At 44.9% G+C, this 16,118-nt stretch overlaps 1 protein-coding gene across 1 annotated transcript; it reads right to left on the bottom strand.

Moving 5' to 3' along the window:
• Positions 1-330: 330 nt before the first annotated feature.
• Positions 331-1,691, bottom strand: LOC147751057 (uncharacterized). Its single transcript, XM_086932281.1, has 2 exons — positions 1,610-1,691; positions 331-1,250 (listed from the first exon to the last, which is right to left on the bottom strand). Exons 1-2 carry the CDS (start codon positions 1,689-1,691, stop codon positions 331-333), a joined length of 1,002 nt encoding a protein of 333 aa, XP_086788407.1.
• Between the last annotated feature and the right edge of the window lie 14,427 nt (positions 1,692-16,118).

The following is a 16,118-nucleotide window of genomic DNA, read 5'->3' as shown; positions in this document are numbered from 1 at the left end:
GAGGAAGATGTTTTACCTCCAAATGACAATCAGCCTCCTCAACCACAAGCAAGAGCACATGGACCAGAGGCAGCAGAGGGGAAAAGGAGAAGGGCAGAGATCACACAGCATTACTTCTAAATGAGGTAAGAAACACTCTGATAATTTCTTGTTGTTGCAAGCAATGTAAATTTTAATTCAAAATGAAACTGAAATGCATTTACTTCATGGACTTTCACTGTATCACAATCTTAATTCTGGTCTTTAAATTAGAAATGTACAAATGATAACTATTGAACCATAGACAACTTTGACATTATGAATACCATTCAAGAGGCATCACAGACAATGTCATTTCCTATGGCCACGTACTCCTAATGCCTTCCCTGTACGTTTTCCACTGTGCATGGGAATATTACTGGCATCATTCAACTTTCTATTACTTCGCTGTGTGCCACTTAAGCAATGCTCAAGTGTGCAACTCACAACACTGCCGGCACCACTCTCCCCCATTGGTAGTTGCTTTTCTGGGGATGCATTAGACTGTGAAATTCCTGATGGTTCAAAGGTGGTCCCCACTCCCTTTTGAATATGTTCAAATGTTTTCATCAAGAGTACCTGGGTTGAAAGGGTCTGTTTGCAGAGGCCACATGTACAATTTGAAAGGTGAGTCATTTCCCTGTTATGAGCCTGCATGTTGGTCAGTAGTCGTACCTGCCTTTTACCACTTATATTTTGCTGTTTTTGCATCAATGTGCACATGGTCTCCAAAGAATTGGCAATGCGGTCAAGCTTCAATGCAGATGTTTCATGGCCTGTCTTCATTACATTGATCATTTTATTCATACTGCTAGATAATGAACCCATTTGTTTGCTGATATGTCCCAGTTTTCCTTTAATAATTCTAATGTCTTTGCCTTGCAGGCACTGTACCTTTAGTATTTTGTCTTCAACAAGATTGCCAGTGATGGGACCCTCTCCAAAATGACCACTTTCTCTCACATTACCTCGGCGCAAAGAAAACTGCTGACGTCTCCTTCGCCTAATCAGCCTTGTATTTGTGACTGTTGGAGTGCTTTGAGGTTGCCTTTCTGCTACATTGTCATTCTGCTCAGTTTCAGAATCTGTTTGGAGCAGTTGTCGCACTCTCTGTCTTTCCCCTGTTTGTGAATTGGCTGCTGATGTACTGGGAGCATTTCCCAACTGTGTTTCTTGAACTTCTTGGTTGTGGAAATCCCTCAAATCCTCCTCAATTATGTCTTGCAGTGCTTCTATGGTTTAAAAAAATGCAAACATGATGTTAATTTAAGTTTGCACTTTCATTTAAGTATTTAATAAAATGTGACAATGTTCTCAATCACATGATTCCAGTCTCATTCATAATAGTTCTTTATAGTAATGAAGTTGCAATTACAAGTTATTGTTTGTGTGCACGATGGACTCCTAAAAACTACAACTCCCATAATGCACTGCTTTCATTTACCTAACATTACATAACTGTTGCTGGTAACACACACAGAACATTTCTGACACAACACAATTACAATGCTGATAATCCACCTACTTTCACAACAGTCTTTAAATTAATAGGCTCCATTCAGACAATCAAAAGCACATACAATTCACTTACCTTCAGAAGGAGTTGGAATCTCTGAAGTATCAATGTCTATTACTCCGATTACAGCCTCAGTCAACAGTGTGCCTTCCACCATGTCTTCCAGGGGAGTGTTGGGTCTATCCCTGGGTGTTCCACCTCCAGTTAGCTTTGCTGATTTAATCCTGTTTGCTAGCTTCTCTTTTGCACGGCTGCGCAGGTCATACCATCTTTTTTGTAAATTGTTTATGTCATGATGTGCCACTCCTACTGCATTCACCTTTGCTTGTATGGCAATCCATAGGTTCCTTTTGACAGCCTCAGGGACCTTCAGAGAAAGCTTACCAAAAAGCTGCTCCTGTCTTGCAGTCACCTCCTCAATAAGGATTTCCAACTATTGATCAGAAAACTTAATTTTCCTTTTCCTGGCTGGCCCCTCGTCAACAGGATTCTCATTTTCCATTTTTCAGAAGAATTGTCAGGCGCAGACTGCAGCAGCAACCTCCAGGGAAAGCTCACTCAGCAAACTGCCAAACCACACCTTCAAAAAAGGGAGCAGCTGCGCCTAATTGCTGTACTGGCTTTGAGGCAGTTGAATCAATGAGATTCATCATGTGTGTGAATTCGCAATTTGCGATATCGCAAAATGCGAATTCGCAATTAAGAATTCGCAATTTTTCTGCGATTCGGTAAAAATTGCGATTTTTACCAAATCGCAATAAAATTGCGAAAAAATGGATGCATTGACATTTGCGGTTCCTTATTTTTCGCAAATAAGGAATCGCAAATAAAAACGTTGATGCATCTACCCAGGCAAGTGAGTTACTCAAAAATGCAGTTTGCAGAGGATGTAAAGGAGTGATGATTAGTACACACATCATAACAACAAACTGCCATCACTTCCTAGGAAGAGGTAGCAGATCACTGTTTTTGTTGCAATACTGATAAGAGGACATTATCATAACGGCCTGTCAAAATGGAGTCAGGTTTCTTATATGAGCACAAGGCTACTAGGAGATTGACTTGTAGGAGATGATAGAGAAAATACGGCGGATGTTGATTGACAAGGTAAACAGATTGTTTTTGTTTTCATGGAGTGTAGTATGATGGAATGGAAGGCCATTCATGAGCACATAACTCTGAGTCAATCTGTAATTTTAGCCTTGAAAGAGTACACAAAATATGAATAGAGGTTAAGATTTGGGTACTTTGGGCTAGCAGGTGATTTGAAAGTGCAATTGAGACGATGTTTCCACATTACGTAGGGTAAAGATAGAAAAGGCGAGGTCTGAGATACAGAGACAGACCCCTGAAAGATCCCTCTGAAAAAGGGGAAGAGGCATGAAGTAGAATCTTGCTTAGGAGAAAGGCTACAGGGTGAGGGAGTGTGGCTGGACTAAGCAAGATCTGTGCTGCTGGTCCAAAAGGGTGTGGTGGTCCGCACGAGGGGCAGTGAAAAATGCTGAGGGCTCAAAAGATCAATGAGCAAGAGGACAAAGGTCAAACACTTGTAGTCTTTGGTGTTGAGGAGCTGGAATACCAGGTCAAGAATCAGGTTTCAGTTGAGAGGATTTGCCAGAATCCAGACTAGAAAGGACTGCGTAGGATGTAAATGCAGAAGTGGATGGGGTTTGGTTGTGCATGGCAATTTAATTGTGCACCCCAGGAATTGCAGTAATACAGAAGGAGATAATAAATAGAGAGTGATTGTCCAGAGGTTGTGAAGCCAATTGTGAGGTTCTGGAGCCCCCTGGAGTACTTGCTTGGCTAATATTTCCAAACCCCTACTGTAGGTGTTACTCTAAGGAGAACACTGTGCTATATACACACGATGAATCAATAAACCAAACAGTCTTACATTGTCTTTGCCATCACCATGCCTATGTAAATTTTTTTTTCTATCTTGTTATCCTTTCCTTGATTCTTGAACCTGAATTTCTTCTACCACCCCGGGCCCCTCCTGCTCTCGACTGCCAATATCCATCAAAGGGTTCCATGAGTGGTCTGTCTCTTCAGCTTCTCTTTCTGAAATGCAACATATATTCCACTCTCCACCTATTGTTATTTCTAACTCAGGCTTACCTAAACTGCCATTTCAGTGACTTGTCAATGACCTAAAATAAATCAACTTTTTGTATAATTAATGTACTGATGTACAGACTTTTGGAGATACACTTTAATCAATATTATTGATATGGAAATAGCAGTGTCATAGTAGAGTTCATTAGGAAGGAACAACATACAATAAGTAGCACCGAATACCTTTTACTAGTTGGGAAGATGGCTGATAAGTCCATGTCTTGCTTTAGTTAGGATACTTCTGTGGACCACTGTGTTCAGCACTTGTTACAGACATCAGTGTAATGAAGAATGAAAAAGGGAGTACGAGTGTGAATACATATTCGGTTACGGCATTGCTATGCATTAGTAATGCAGTACATCCATGGATGCAGAAAATACTCATTTTGTAACTGCACAACTTGACATTTTGTGTGCAGATGAGTAGCTCCTTCATAACCACTTATTCTAAATCTGTATTACATTACCAAAGTCACCAGAGTCCTTCTGCCATGCTCAGCAGGTATATTGTGTAAGGCAGACTACTTAACACACTCCCTCGCAAACCCTATAATGCCTTCCAAACACAACATACCTTTGTTTGTCTAATGAAACTTCTAGTTTCTAACTTCTATTTTCATGCATAATTAATTTCTGCCTGATGTTTGTGAGAACAAATGCACAGTACCATCATCTAAATGCAAGATTGTTTTTTATATGAGTTCAGCCTTTAAAGCAGCCACGGCCCGTGGAGGAAGTTACGGTGGGTCAGAGCGGAGGTCCAGGGTGGGGGGTGCTAAAAACCGGAATATGGATAATTGGAGGTAAGTAAACAATTTAATTAATTAAACGAATTTCGTAGCGCGAAATTTGTTTTATTTATTAAATTGTTTACTTACCTCCAATTATACATATTCCGGTTTTTAGCACTCTCACCCTGCCCCTCCCACGCCCGCCTCTCTGCCCCACCGTAACTCCCTTTACGTGTCGCGGCTGCTTGTAAGTAACATTTTTATGAGAGAATCAACAGTCCAACAATTGTATTATAGAACTTGTTCTCTTTTTTTCTTTCCTCCCTTCATGATAAACACATAGTTCAATGGTGTCAATCTCAATATACTTTTATCCATTACCGAAATAATGTGGAAGCCATTGTGTGATGCCTCAAAATGTGTTCTCTTCATTAGGCTTCAATAGAACAATAAAACAGCCTGGCCAACGCGTTTCGTATTCTAAGAAGACCTCATCAGGGGTTTTGTATTTCTTTGCAGTAGTATCAAATTGAAGTCTAAGTTTAAGGTGAATCAGTACTTCCAGAAATTCTTCAGACATTCGTATTGCTCCTATAATATTTTAGAGAAATACAGAAGGCCATAGATAAATAATGTAGCTTAATATCCACACCCCATTGTGTTCTGTAAGCCCAGACCGAATTATACGATCTGCAACCTCCGTCAAGTTTGGTCAAGTACCTCCTTCTCTTTAGAATTAACTTGGTTCCAGTGACATAATGTGCATGGGACCCACATCTGGACATACCCATCCCACTTAGGGCAACATAAGAAGTGTAGAAAACAGTGATGGATGGATTGATTGAATTAATCAGCGACCCTTGATCCTGCTCTCAGGCAGGTCACTCCCCACGCCGCACAGCACCACATGTGTGTCACCGCCCCTGAGCCCACTGCTGCCACTGTTGTAGGTTCAAGGCTGCTGTTCTTGCACTTGCAATGCCCCTTTGGTACTGTTGCTCTATTATTGTGCCCTTTGCCTTCTGGTTTCCCCTGGTAGCCCTGCCGTAATTGTGCTGTCTGATTTTGCTTTTTAGTGTTGCTTTTTCGCCTTCTTTCTTTAATTTTGTACTGTTGTTCTGATATTGTGCCCTTTGCCTTCTGTCTTCCCCCACCCGCTCTACCCGCTCATTTTTCCTGCCGCTGCTTCCCCCGCGACACCGCTCCGCTGCTCGCCCATTCGCCACTCTGCTCCCGCCTCCCAGCTGCTCCTCCCCCCCATCTCGCCTTATATGGCGGCCGCTGTGCAGCCGCACGCAGAGGCCGTGCAGCTGGTGCGCCAAAGGCATGCCTAAGGCACACCTAAGGCAAGACCCTCTGCCCCGTCCATGCCTGGACCGCACCCAGCGCCAGACCCCCTGGCCCACGCGAACGCCATGACACCCGACGCCGCTAAGACGCCAACACCCTCCATGCACTCAACACCGGCTGACCAGATGCCTGCTTCCTGGCCACCCCGAAGCGCACCAAAGGACCCTTCTCCTGCCGGAGCTGCAGCTTCACCAGTCTCCGAGCCACCAACCCGCCACCAACCCGCCCACCACTCGCCTTCCTGACAGAGACTTAGATAAACCACTCCTCAGCACTTGACATTGCCTTTGCCATCCCGGATGGCTACAAGATCACCTGCACCAAAGGACCCTTCTCCTGCCGGAGCTGCAGCTTCACCAGTCTCCGAGCCACCAACCCACCACCAACCCGCCCACCACTCGCCTTCCTTACAGAGACTTGGATAAACGACTCCTCAGCACTTGACATTGTCATAGCCATCCCGGATGGCTACAAGATCGCCTGCATAGACTTCACCAACGGAGTAGGAGGTGGAATCGCCATCATCCACAAGTCCACCCTCAAGGTCTCGACCAACTCCAGCGACACCCTCAGTACCACCGAACACCTGCACTTCCAGATCCACACTGATCCCAATACCACCCTCATAGGAACTCTGATATACAGACTCCCGGACCCCGGCCTCAGTTCAGCGACCCCGTGCTGACATTTGTCAGCACGCATGCCCTCGCCTCCATGGACTACATCCTCATCGGAGACCTGAACTTCCACCTCGAGAACAACAACGACACCAACTCCACCTCCCTGATCAACAACCTTGCCAACCTCAGGATCAGACAGCTTGTCACAATGCCCACCCACTCCGCTGGCCACACGCTCGACCCCATCTTCTCCGCAAGCTCCCACGTCTCCTTCAGCCACACCACCGAACTCCACTGGACCGACCATCGCTGCATCCACTTCACATTCCGGAAACCCACCACGCACCACCGCACCCAACAGATCCCCTGCCGCAGCTGGAGCAAAATCACCGAAGACCAGCTAAACACCGCCCTTGCCTCAAGCACACCCGCGGACCCCACCCAGCCCTGCTGCCGCCAGCAACCTTAAGCGTTGGATCGATGACTGCGCCAACACGCCCGATCAAGAAACCCTCCAACAAACACACCAACAGAATGCCAGCTGGTTCTCTGCGGACCTCCAGACCTCCAAACAAACCTGCCAAAAACTAAAGAAGAAATGGCACTGTGAACAGACACCGGAGAACCACACAGCCCACAAGAAAGCCATGCGCCCACACCATCACCTCATCAGATCCGCCAAAAGGACCTCCTTCAAGGACCACCTCGACAATAATGCACACAACAGCAAAGAGCTCTTCAACATCATGAAGTAACTCTCCAACTCCAGCTCCAACACCAATGACATCCCTCCATCGCAAGACCTGTGGAACTCCCTCGCCATCTTTTTCCATTGAAAGATCGCAGACATCAACGACAGCTTCGACAACCAGACAGCCAACAACACCTAAGACACAACACGGCCACCACCCACAGCGACCCCCTGCTCACATTGACTAACATCAACGACAACACCATCAAGATCATGAACACCATCCACTCCGGCTCCCCGTCAGACCCATACCGACACCACATCTCCAACAAAGCCGGCGCCACCATCGCACCCCATCTCCGCAAGGCCATCAACATCTCCTTTGAGACCGCGACCTACCCGGAAAGCTGGAAGCACACCGAAATCAACACCTTGCTCAAGAAACCCAAGGCAGATCCGAAGGGCCTCAAGAACTTACGGCCAATCTTCATGCTCCCGTTCCCGGCAAAGGTCATTGAGAAAACCGTCAACAAACAGCTGACCCACTACCTTGAGGAGAACAACATCCTGGACCCGTCCCAGTCCGGGTTTCACAGCAACCACAGCACCGAAACTGCCCTCATCACCGCCACAGATGACATCAGGGCCCTGGTGGACAACGGCGAAACCGCGGCCCTCATCCTCCTGGACCTATCAACTGCCATCGACACAGTCTGCCACTGCACCCTACGCACACGCCTCCACAAGGCAGGGATTCGAGGCAAGGCTCCGGAATGGACCACCTCCTTACTCTCCGGCAGAACCCAGAGCGTCCACCTCCCCTTCCCGCTCTGCAGCCTCCAAGATCATCTGTGGTGTACTCCAAGGACCATCCCTCAGCTCTACTTTGTTCAACATCTACATGGACCATGTCGCCAGACTGCACAACCGCGACATCATCTTCTACACCGACAACACACAGCTAATCATCTCCCTCACCAAAGACCCCCTCACTGACAAAACCAATGTCCACGAAGGAATGAAAGCCGTCGCCGAGTGGATGAAAACAGTCGTCTGAAACTGAACTCAGGCAAGACAGAGGTCCTCATCCTCGTCTCCACCCCCTCAGCCTGGGACGACTCCTGGTGGCCGACCGCCCTAGGAGCAGCGCAGACACCCTCCGACCAAACACGCAACCTGGGGTTCACCCTCGACTCCACGCTCTCCATGACCAAGCAAGTCAACGCCGTCTCATCCTCCTGCTTCAACACCCTCGGCATGCTCTGCAGGATCTACAGGTGGATCCCCACCGACACAAGAAGAACAGTCACCCAGGCCCTAGTCAGCAGCAGGCTGGACTACGGAAACACCCTCTACGCGGGAGCCTCGGCCAAACTGTTGAAATGAATGCAACACATACAGAACGCCTCTGCCCGCCTGATCCTCAACATCCTGCGACACAATCACATCACACCCCACCTGAGAGACCTGCACTGGCTGCCCGTCAACAAGAGGATCACATTCAAACTCCTCACCCATGCACACAAGGAGCTCCACGACACCAGACCAGCATGCCTCAACAGACAACTCACCTTCTACACCCCGAACCACCAGCTCCGCTCACCCAACCGCGCCCTCACTACCGTCCCCCGCATCTGAAGAGCGACCTCCGGTGGCAGATTGTTCTCCTACTTCACCACCAAGACCTGGAACACCCTCCCCATCCTCCTAAGGGAGACCCAAGATCTACCAACCTTCAGGGGGCTATGCAAGACCTGGCTATTCGAGCAGTAGCAGGCCCCCCCTCAGTACCGTGAGACTCTAACCGGTAAGTAGTGCGCTCTACAAATTACCTTATTGATTGATTGAATCTTAGCCACTTGTAATCACTCTGGACTGCTTCTCAATCCTTCATTATTTTGCACATCATGCTACCTGAGTTTGGACCCAGCTATATACACATCCACACTGTGTTACTGGAAGCAAGCTGTACCCAACTAATGAGCCCATAATTAGGATGAAACTGTATATGTATCTGCCTTTTGATTTCAGTTATTTGGACAAAATCATGAAGGCAACTTTATGCGTGTATTTTTCTTTATGCTTTATCATTTCCAATTGTTTGCCGCTTGTTTTTGGATCTTTGTTTGTTTTGTATTGATAAAATGAAAAAAAAAACTAGGATGAAACTGTTCCTGGATTGCTTGTGTTGTGGTTCAGGGAGGCATTGGCTTGGCAGTTCTGTTCCTACAGAAGCAGGGCCAAGACTGATTTGCATTTAGCTGGATCCAAACTGAGGTGGCATGGTGTGCAAAATAATGATGCCCTGAGATGTGCCCCTAGTGATTACCAGTGGCCAAGATTAATTGAAGCATTCCATCATCACAGTTTTTGCATACATTGGTTAGTAAATCCAGGCCAACGTACTTAAAAGAGGGCTTTATGTGCGCCAGACTTTGGAGAGGTCACAGGAAAAATCATTAGAACTAATTTATGTTTTTCTACTTTGGTTAAAAATCACTCTTAACAGCTCTGGGGTTCTTTTATATTCTCAAGTATTTATGCTTAGTTATGGGGAATATGCAACAGATAGACAAGTTACATTACAAATATAGAGACTGTGATTGTATTGTTATTTTCTCCTCTTTCCAGATTTGTGGTTTCATACATTATGGATTTGTTGTAGTAGAATAACCCAGGACCATAGAAATGAAGAGTTGTTGTAAATGTTGTCTTCCCCGGTAACCGTTGAATACTTGTTCTAATAGTTCTCGTTGTGCAGTTCATATTTTTCTTTATTGTAGTCAAGTTCTCCATTCCCTTTCCTAAATGGGGGGCATGTCCTTTACCGTAGGGGCCGCTAAACTCTGAAACAGCCTCCTATTAGATTTTAGGCTGACTTCATCGGAATCACTGTTCCGGAATAAACTAAAAACCTGGCTGTTTTCCAAGCTCTAGCTGCTGCCATTATTATCCATAGTTGTTGTCTGCAGCGCCGGGACAACCCCGTTGGAGGTAGCAGTGCGCTTTATAAGCTTCAAAAAAAATAATAATAGCCTTATCCCCTCTGTTTTACTCTTTTGGTCTTGTGTGTGTAGATATGCAGACTAACAGGACAGAGTTCGTCATAATGCACCTCCAGGAGAGAACCCAAGGCAGCATGTTGAAAAGCCCTTGCTAAATATATCTCAATAGTGGGTGGTTGCTGCCTCAGGTGTGGTGTCTGAGTAGGCCTATCAAGCTGATGACTTGTTTGAAAAGGTAGGAATCAAACACTTTCTTTAGTGCCAGATTGTGTTTTGTGTCTGTCTCTAGGAGACTTTTATTGGCATGTACAGTATCTTTAAAGGATTTGCCACCAGGGCAGATGTTCTTCTGTATTCCAGTTGGTGGTGAGCTGCCTTTCGGTAGCATATTGACAGGTCTTAAGCCACATGAAAATATGAAAAACAACTCCTGCTTGTGCAAACGGCTGAACTGATTGTTTCTTTCTTGATTGCCAATCACCAGGCTGATGGGCATTCCTGAGCTAGAGTGGTTTGAGGAGTTGTCACTCACACCTAGGGCTGTGCATGTCCTCTCACAATGATGTCTTCATCCCCACTGTAGTATGTCTGGAGCCAGGGCAAGGCAGGATCTGTTCACTACAAAGACTATTCTTTGAAGTATGCCCACTACAAAGACAAAATGAGGTATAAGTATTGGAACTCAAACCCCATATTTTTAGAACACCTCTGGACTGAGGACTCTGCCAAGAAGGAGAGCTGGAGAGCTGTCAGAGGGAATACTGCCCTTTTGCTGTGTTGCTTTCTGGGTTGGCCTGCAGTTGCTGCTTCTGTGTGTGAGCAGTGAAAGAACTGGCTTTTCTTTCCGGAATCCTTTCTTTTCACGTTCTCCAAGGGCTTGTGTGTTCTTGCCTCTTGTTGGAAGTCTAAGACAAATCAAAGATTTCATATGCAACTCCCCTGAACTCTCTCTGCTGGGAAAGGGTGCCAACTACAGTTCTGGACCTTTAGAGGTGGTTTTGCTGCTTCAATAGCTGAAAATCCATGCATCACCGTTCAGTGCTGTTTTCTCGCTGCAAGCTTGCCTTGTGGTTGAAAAACCAACTAATCAATGTGATGTGAACCAAAAATTGATGCAGCGCCTGTTCGGGCCGCAGCCCGAGTCTAAAGCACCTTGTCTCCAGCGTCCGAGGCACTCCCTCTGACTGAAGGAATCAACGCATCATATGCCCGCGGTTGGAAGAATCAATTCAGCACCTGTTTTGCCCCCGCATCAACACAGTACGCCTGAATTTTCCATTCATTGCTCCTGTGCACCCAGTTCCCATAGCATTGCCTAGAGTAAGGAGTCACTTTCGGAATTCGACGCATCGCTTCTCCTCGTACTAAGGAAGCGACGCAACACTTCTCCTGCGCGCAACAGAACTGACACCTCCATTCCCATGGTTCTAAAGAATTAACACATTGTTGTGTTTTCAGATGCTTCATGCCTTTTTGGCAGTTTTTCATCTTGGATTTTGATGCATTAAAGGTATTTTGAGCTAAAATCAACGCATCCATAGAGTACTGTGGACTGAATTGCTTAAACCATTAAAAAGTGATATCTTGAGTTGTGCATATTGGATTTTTGTCGTTTTTGTGTTGTTTTGTTTAGATAAAGATTGTTTTGTTTTTTTCTAAACTGATTTGGTGTCCATTTGTAGCTGTGTTACTGCGTGTTTTATGTACAAATGCTATACACATTGCCTCTGAGATAAGCCTGACTGCTTGTGCCAAACTATCAAGGGGGTGAGCAGGGTTATCTTGGGTGTGTAACTCCCTTACCTTGACTAGAAGGAAGCCTCCCTACTTGGACATGGGCATATCACTACCAACTAGCAAACACCCATGTCTAACAGAAAAAAAAGGCAAGAAAGGTTTTTGCCTTTGAGAAAGAAAGAAAGAAGGAAACAAAGAAAGAAAGAAAAAAGAAAAAAGGAAAGAAAGAAAGAAATCTCCTGCCTTTGAGTAAGGAATGAAGAAAGAAAGAAAGAAAGAAAGAAAGAAAGAAAGAAAGAAAGAAAGAAAGAAAGAAAGAAAGAAAGAAAGAAAGAAAGAAAGCCTCTTGCCTTTGAGAAAGAAATGAAGAAGAAAGAAAGAAAGATACAAGCAAACAAAGAAACAATGGAAGGAAAGGAAAGAAAGAAGGCAAGAAAGAAAAGCGAATATGAAGATGGAAAGAAAGAAAAAATAAGAGAACACACAGAAAGAAAGAAAGTAAGAAAGAAAGAAAGAAAGAAAGAAAGAAAGAAAGAAAGAAAGAAAGAAAGAAAGAAAGACATTTAAAAAAATAATTCACAATCGTATTGGTCGGAGACCGGAACTGATAAAGCGCAGATTCGGACCGATGCTCATATCGGGGAACATCACTTACAACACATTTTTTACAACACACTACCATTACATCACAACCATTACAACGCATACCATTACAACGCATTGCGCTGGGGGGCGCTCTAGGATAGGGAATATATTTAATTTACTATCCAACACCTTCCCTGCTATCCACGGGGACTGGAGTTGGAATAGTAAATTAAATAGTTCACTATCCAGCGCCTAAAAGCATTATGCGTTGTAATGGACTGCGTGGTAAAAACCGCGTTGTAAAGGCATGCGATGTAAAAGCATGCGTTGGAGTGACACCAATCCCTCATATCTGGTATGAAGCATCCTGCTTTTACCTTAGGCTTTAAACGCAAAGGAAACACTAAATTAATTATAAAGTAAAAGTAAAAACACTGGTACTTAAGGGAACAACCTTGTGTGTGGATGTGCTCATTGTGAGAGAGCAAAATGCAGTCATTCAAAGTGAAGTTAAACAGTGGCTGAAGTAAATTGACCCACTGCCCCATGCTGTATGCTCTAGTGGGCAGAAACAGATCATTGGCTATAAGAGACGTGGCTAAATGACACATATGATTTTAGTGAAATCAAAGTCTTGGCTAAAACCAGACATAAAAATGGCTATGTGTTCATACCATGGATGTAGTGAAGTACTCTGTGATGCAACTTGCAAATCTCATTTTCAATTACCCACCTCTGCTGGTGAGAGGGGCTCTGTAAACAACAGCTAACATCTAGGACTAACTCCTAGAAAATGAGAATGTGGTCCTCATCAACAACAGCAATCTTCTCTGTACATGCATGCCTCTTTACTGTAAATTACACCATCTGAATGGCTGAGTCGTTTTGTACTAACTTTAGTTAATACATTCTTTTTGATAACACATAGATTGAGATAACCTATTTCACTTAATCTATCCCGCTCTTTAGTTTCATCCTGATTGTGGCCAGAGAAAATATGTGATAAATTAGAAGTGTTAAATGATTACATAGATCATAGAATGTAAATATAAGTATAATCACCTGGAATGCAATAGAACGACATCTATGGAACTTCGTCAATGGCCTGTAATGTGTTATTGATTCAGGTTAATACATTTCACAATTCTAGCACTTCTCTAATACACAAACAAAATTATATGTGGTTTCTCTCTTTTCGTGGTTCTCATGCACCCCTACAAATATGAGTATGCAAATCCAGAATTTCCACTCCATCAGGGTTAACGTAGATTCGCTTTAAATGACATATGGTTGCTATTAGAGAGTCAGGAATGGGACGCTCTGTTTCTAACTGAAACTTGGCTAAATGAGCATAACATGACTGCCATTGCCCTAGCAGTACCTGACGGTTTTAAAATGTGTTTCTCCAACCGGGAGGATGACAGGAGAGGTGGGGGGGGGGGGTGGCCCTCATTTTTAAGGAGTGTTACACTCTCACATCGGCCCTACCGAGCACGGTTTTGGGGGTATAGGGCTTGCATTTTTGCCTGCTAATTAACCCCCAAGTGGCTCTAGCTGGGATAGTTATCTATCGCCCCCCAGATTGCACAGAAGGCAGTACAAAGGCACTTATGGACATTATTGTCCAAAGTTCTCTCTTGCATAATCATTTTATGGTGGTAGGGGATTTTGATATGCATGTTGATAGACCGGATAACTTACAGGCGGAGCATCTAGTTGCCTCATTGAGTGCAGCGAATTTGGTCCTATCCACTAGGGGACCGACGCATAGGGCCGGCCACACGCTCGATCTGATCTTTTCGAATATAAATGGCCTGTCAATGGAAGATGCACAGCCTCTGGTATGGTCAGATCATGCACTAATCCCTTTTGTGGTAATGTTAGAGGGGATTGGGACAGCTAAGGGGAAACAGTCCTTTTTTCAGAGGCAGTGGAAAAAGCTCACGCCGAAGATTATGGGCCCGGCATTGGCTCGTAACGCCCCACAACTAACTACAAATGCTAACAAGGATGCTATGATGCTGAACCAATGGATAGGGGACATGGTGTCACAGATAGCTCCTGCCAAGCGGTCAATGTCACAGAGGGAATCACCCTCGGCCCCTTGGTTCTCTGCCGAGATTAGGTCGGAAAAATCAAACTGTAAGAGGCTGGAGCGCATTTGTAGGTCAGGTTTAAGCCTTGGCGAATTTTGCGAATTCGTGATCCGCAAATTTGCGGATTTGCAAATTCGCGATCCGCAAAATTCGCGAATTTGTGCGAATTTGCGGATTTTTGTTTTTTTGCGTGTTCACAGGTTTTTTTTGCGTGTTCGCTGGGTTTTTTGCGTGTTCGCGGGGCTTTTTGCGTCTTTGCGAGCCGCTTGCATAGCGAAGTTACCCATGCAGTCGTTTATGGGAGAGGGAGAGAGAGATAGATAGATAGATAGATAGATAGATAGATAGATAGATAGATAGATAGATAGATAGATAGAAAGAGAGAGAAAGAGAGGGAAAGAGAGAGGGAGAGAGAGAATGAGAGAAAGAAAGAGAGGCCGGATCTCTGAAGGGCCAGATTCCTGAGTTGCCCCTACAGAACATACAGCTTTTTATTTTTAGCAAAATGCATATGAAAATTGTGCTGTAAAGGTCTCTTTTAGTTTAACCCCTCCTGACAACTCAAAATGGGTGTATTTGCCATCCTCTCCCTTCTCCCTGTTTTTTATATCTGTAAGTGCTTCCTGATGAGGTTTAATTCCTTGGACAGGTGCCTCGTCTACTTGTAACTATTCTCTGACCCTGCTTCAAGGGTCAGAGCAGGGTCAGAGAATAGTTGCAAGTAGGCAACGAGGCGCCAGGAAGCAATTAGCAGCAGGTGTCCAAGTTGAAGTTAATTTGTTTGTAACCCTTTTGTAAAAGGTTACAAAGAAATTAGGTTCAACTTTTGCACCTGCTGTTGTAACCCTTGCTTGGCTGAAAATTCGTCCCCGCTGATTCGCGGATTTTACCGCGATTTCGCGAGATTCGCGGATCGCGAAATCGCGGAAAATCCGCAAATTTGCCCGCGAAACGGATTTTACGCCCACCCTTAGTCAGGTTACTGCCCTTTAGCTAAAGCCCAATACAAAGAAGCCATGAATACATTTCACAAGTCAATAAAAAGGGCCAAGAAAATGTTTTTTGCTTTATCGATCCAACAAGCAGAACAGTCAAGTAAAGAGGTTTTTTAAAATTGTCATTTTTTAAACCCTGATGTATAGAGACGGAGGTTCCCCCGTCCACAGCACTCTGTGATGACATATCAACTTTCTTTGACGATAAAATACAAAAAGTTTATGATTCCTTTGTTCCTTCGAGACCCACTGTTAAGGCTGATTCAACAGCCAACGGTCCACGTTTACTGCCCCTTGGCCAATTCCAGCCAATAACACTGGAAATGGCGAAGCAGGAGTTAAAGCGCTGTAAATCAGGTTCGCCAGACGATCCCTGCCCACCAAAGCTCTGGGGATTGATGGCGGAGTCAATCGCGCCTACCCTGCAACATATCTGGAACACCTCCATTGGTACGGGAGAGTTCCCGGAGTGCTGGAAGCATGCGCCGCGTCTTCCCTTGAACAAAAAGCCCAACGGGGACCCGGAGGACTTGAATAACCTCCGTCCAATTTCTTTATTGGCAGCACTGGGCAAAATGTTGGAGAAATTGATTCAGCGACAGCTAAATAGTTATATTGAGGCCAACAATATTCTACATGAGACAAAATCAGGGTTT

This window comes from Lissotriton vulgaris, chromosome 1_1 (genome assembly GCF_964263255.1).
Source record: "Lissotriton vulgaris chromosome 1_1, aLisVul1.2, whole genome shotgun sequence".
Taxonomy (NCBI): domain Eukaryota; kingdom Metazoa; phylum Chordata; class Amphibia; order Caudata; family Salamandridae; genus Lissotriton; species Lissotriton vulgaris.
This window is presented reverse-complemented; position numbering and strand designations above follow the sequence as displayed.

Bases quoted from the DNA above. Each gene is read 5' to 3' on its own strand.
- LOC147751057 (XM_086932281.1), bottom strand. From the start codon at position 1,691: ATGGTGGAAGGCACACTGTTGACTGAGGCTGTAATCGGAGTAATAGAC. The intron at 1,251-1,609 runs GTAAGTGAATTG...TTTAAACCATAG, and splicing joins GATTCCAACTCCTTCTGAAG to AAGCACTGCAAGACATAATT.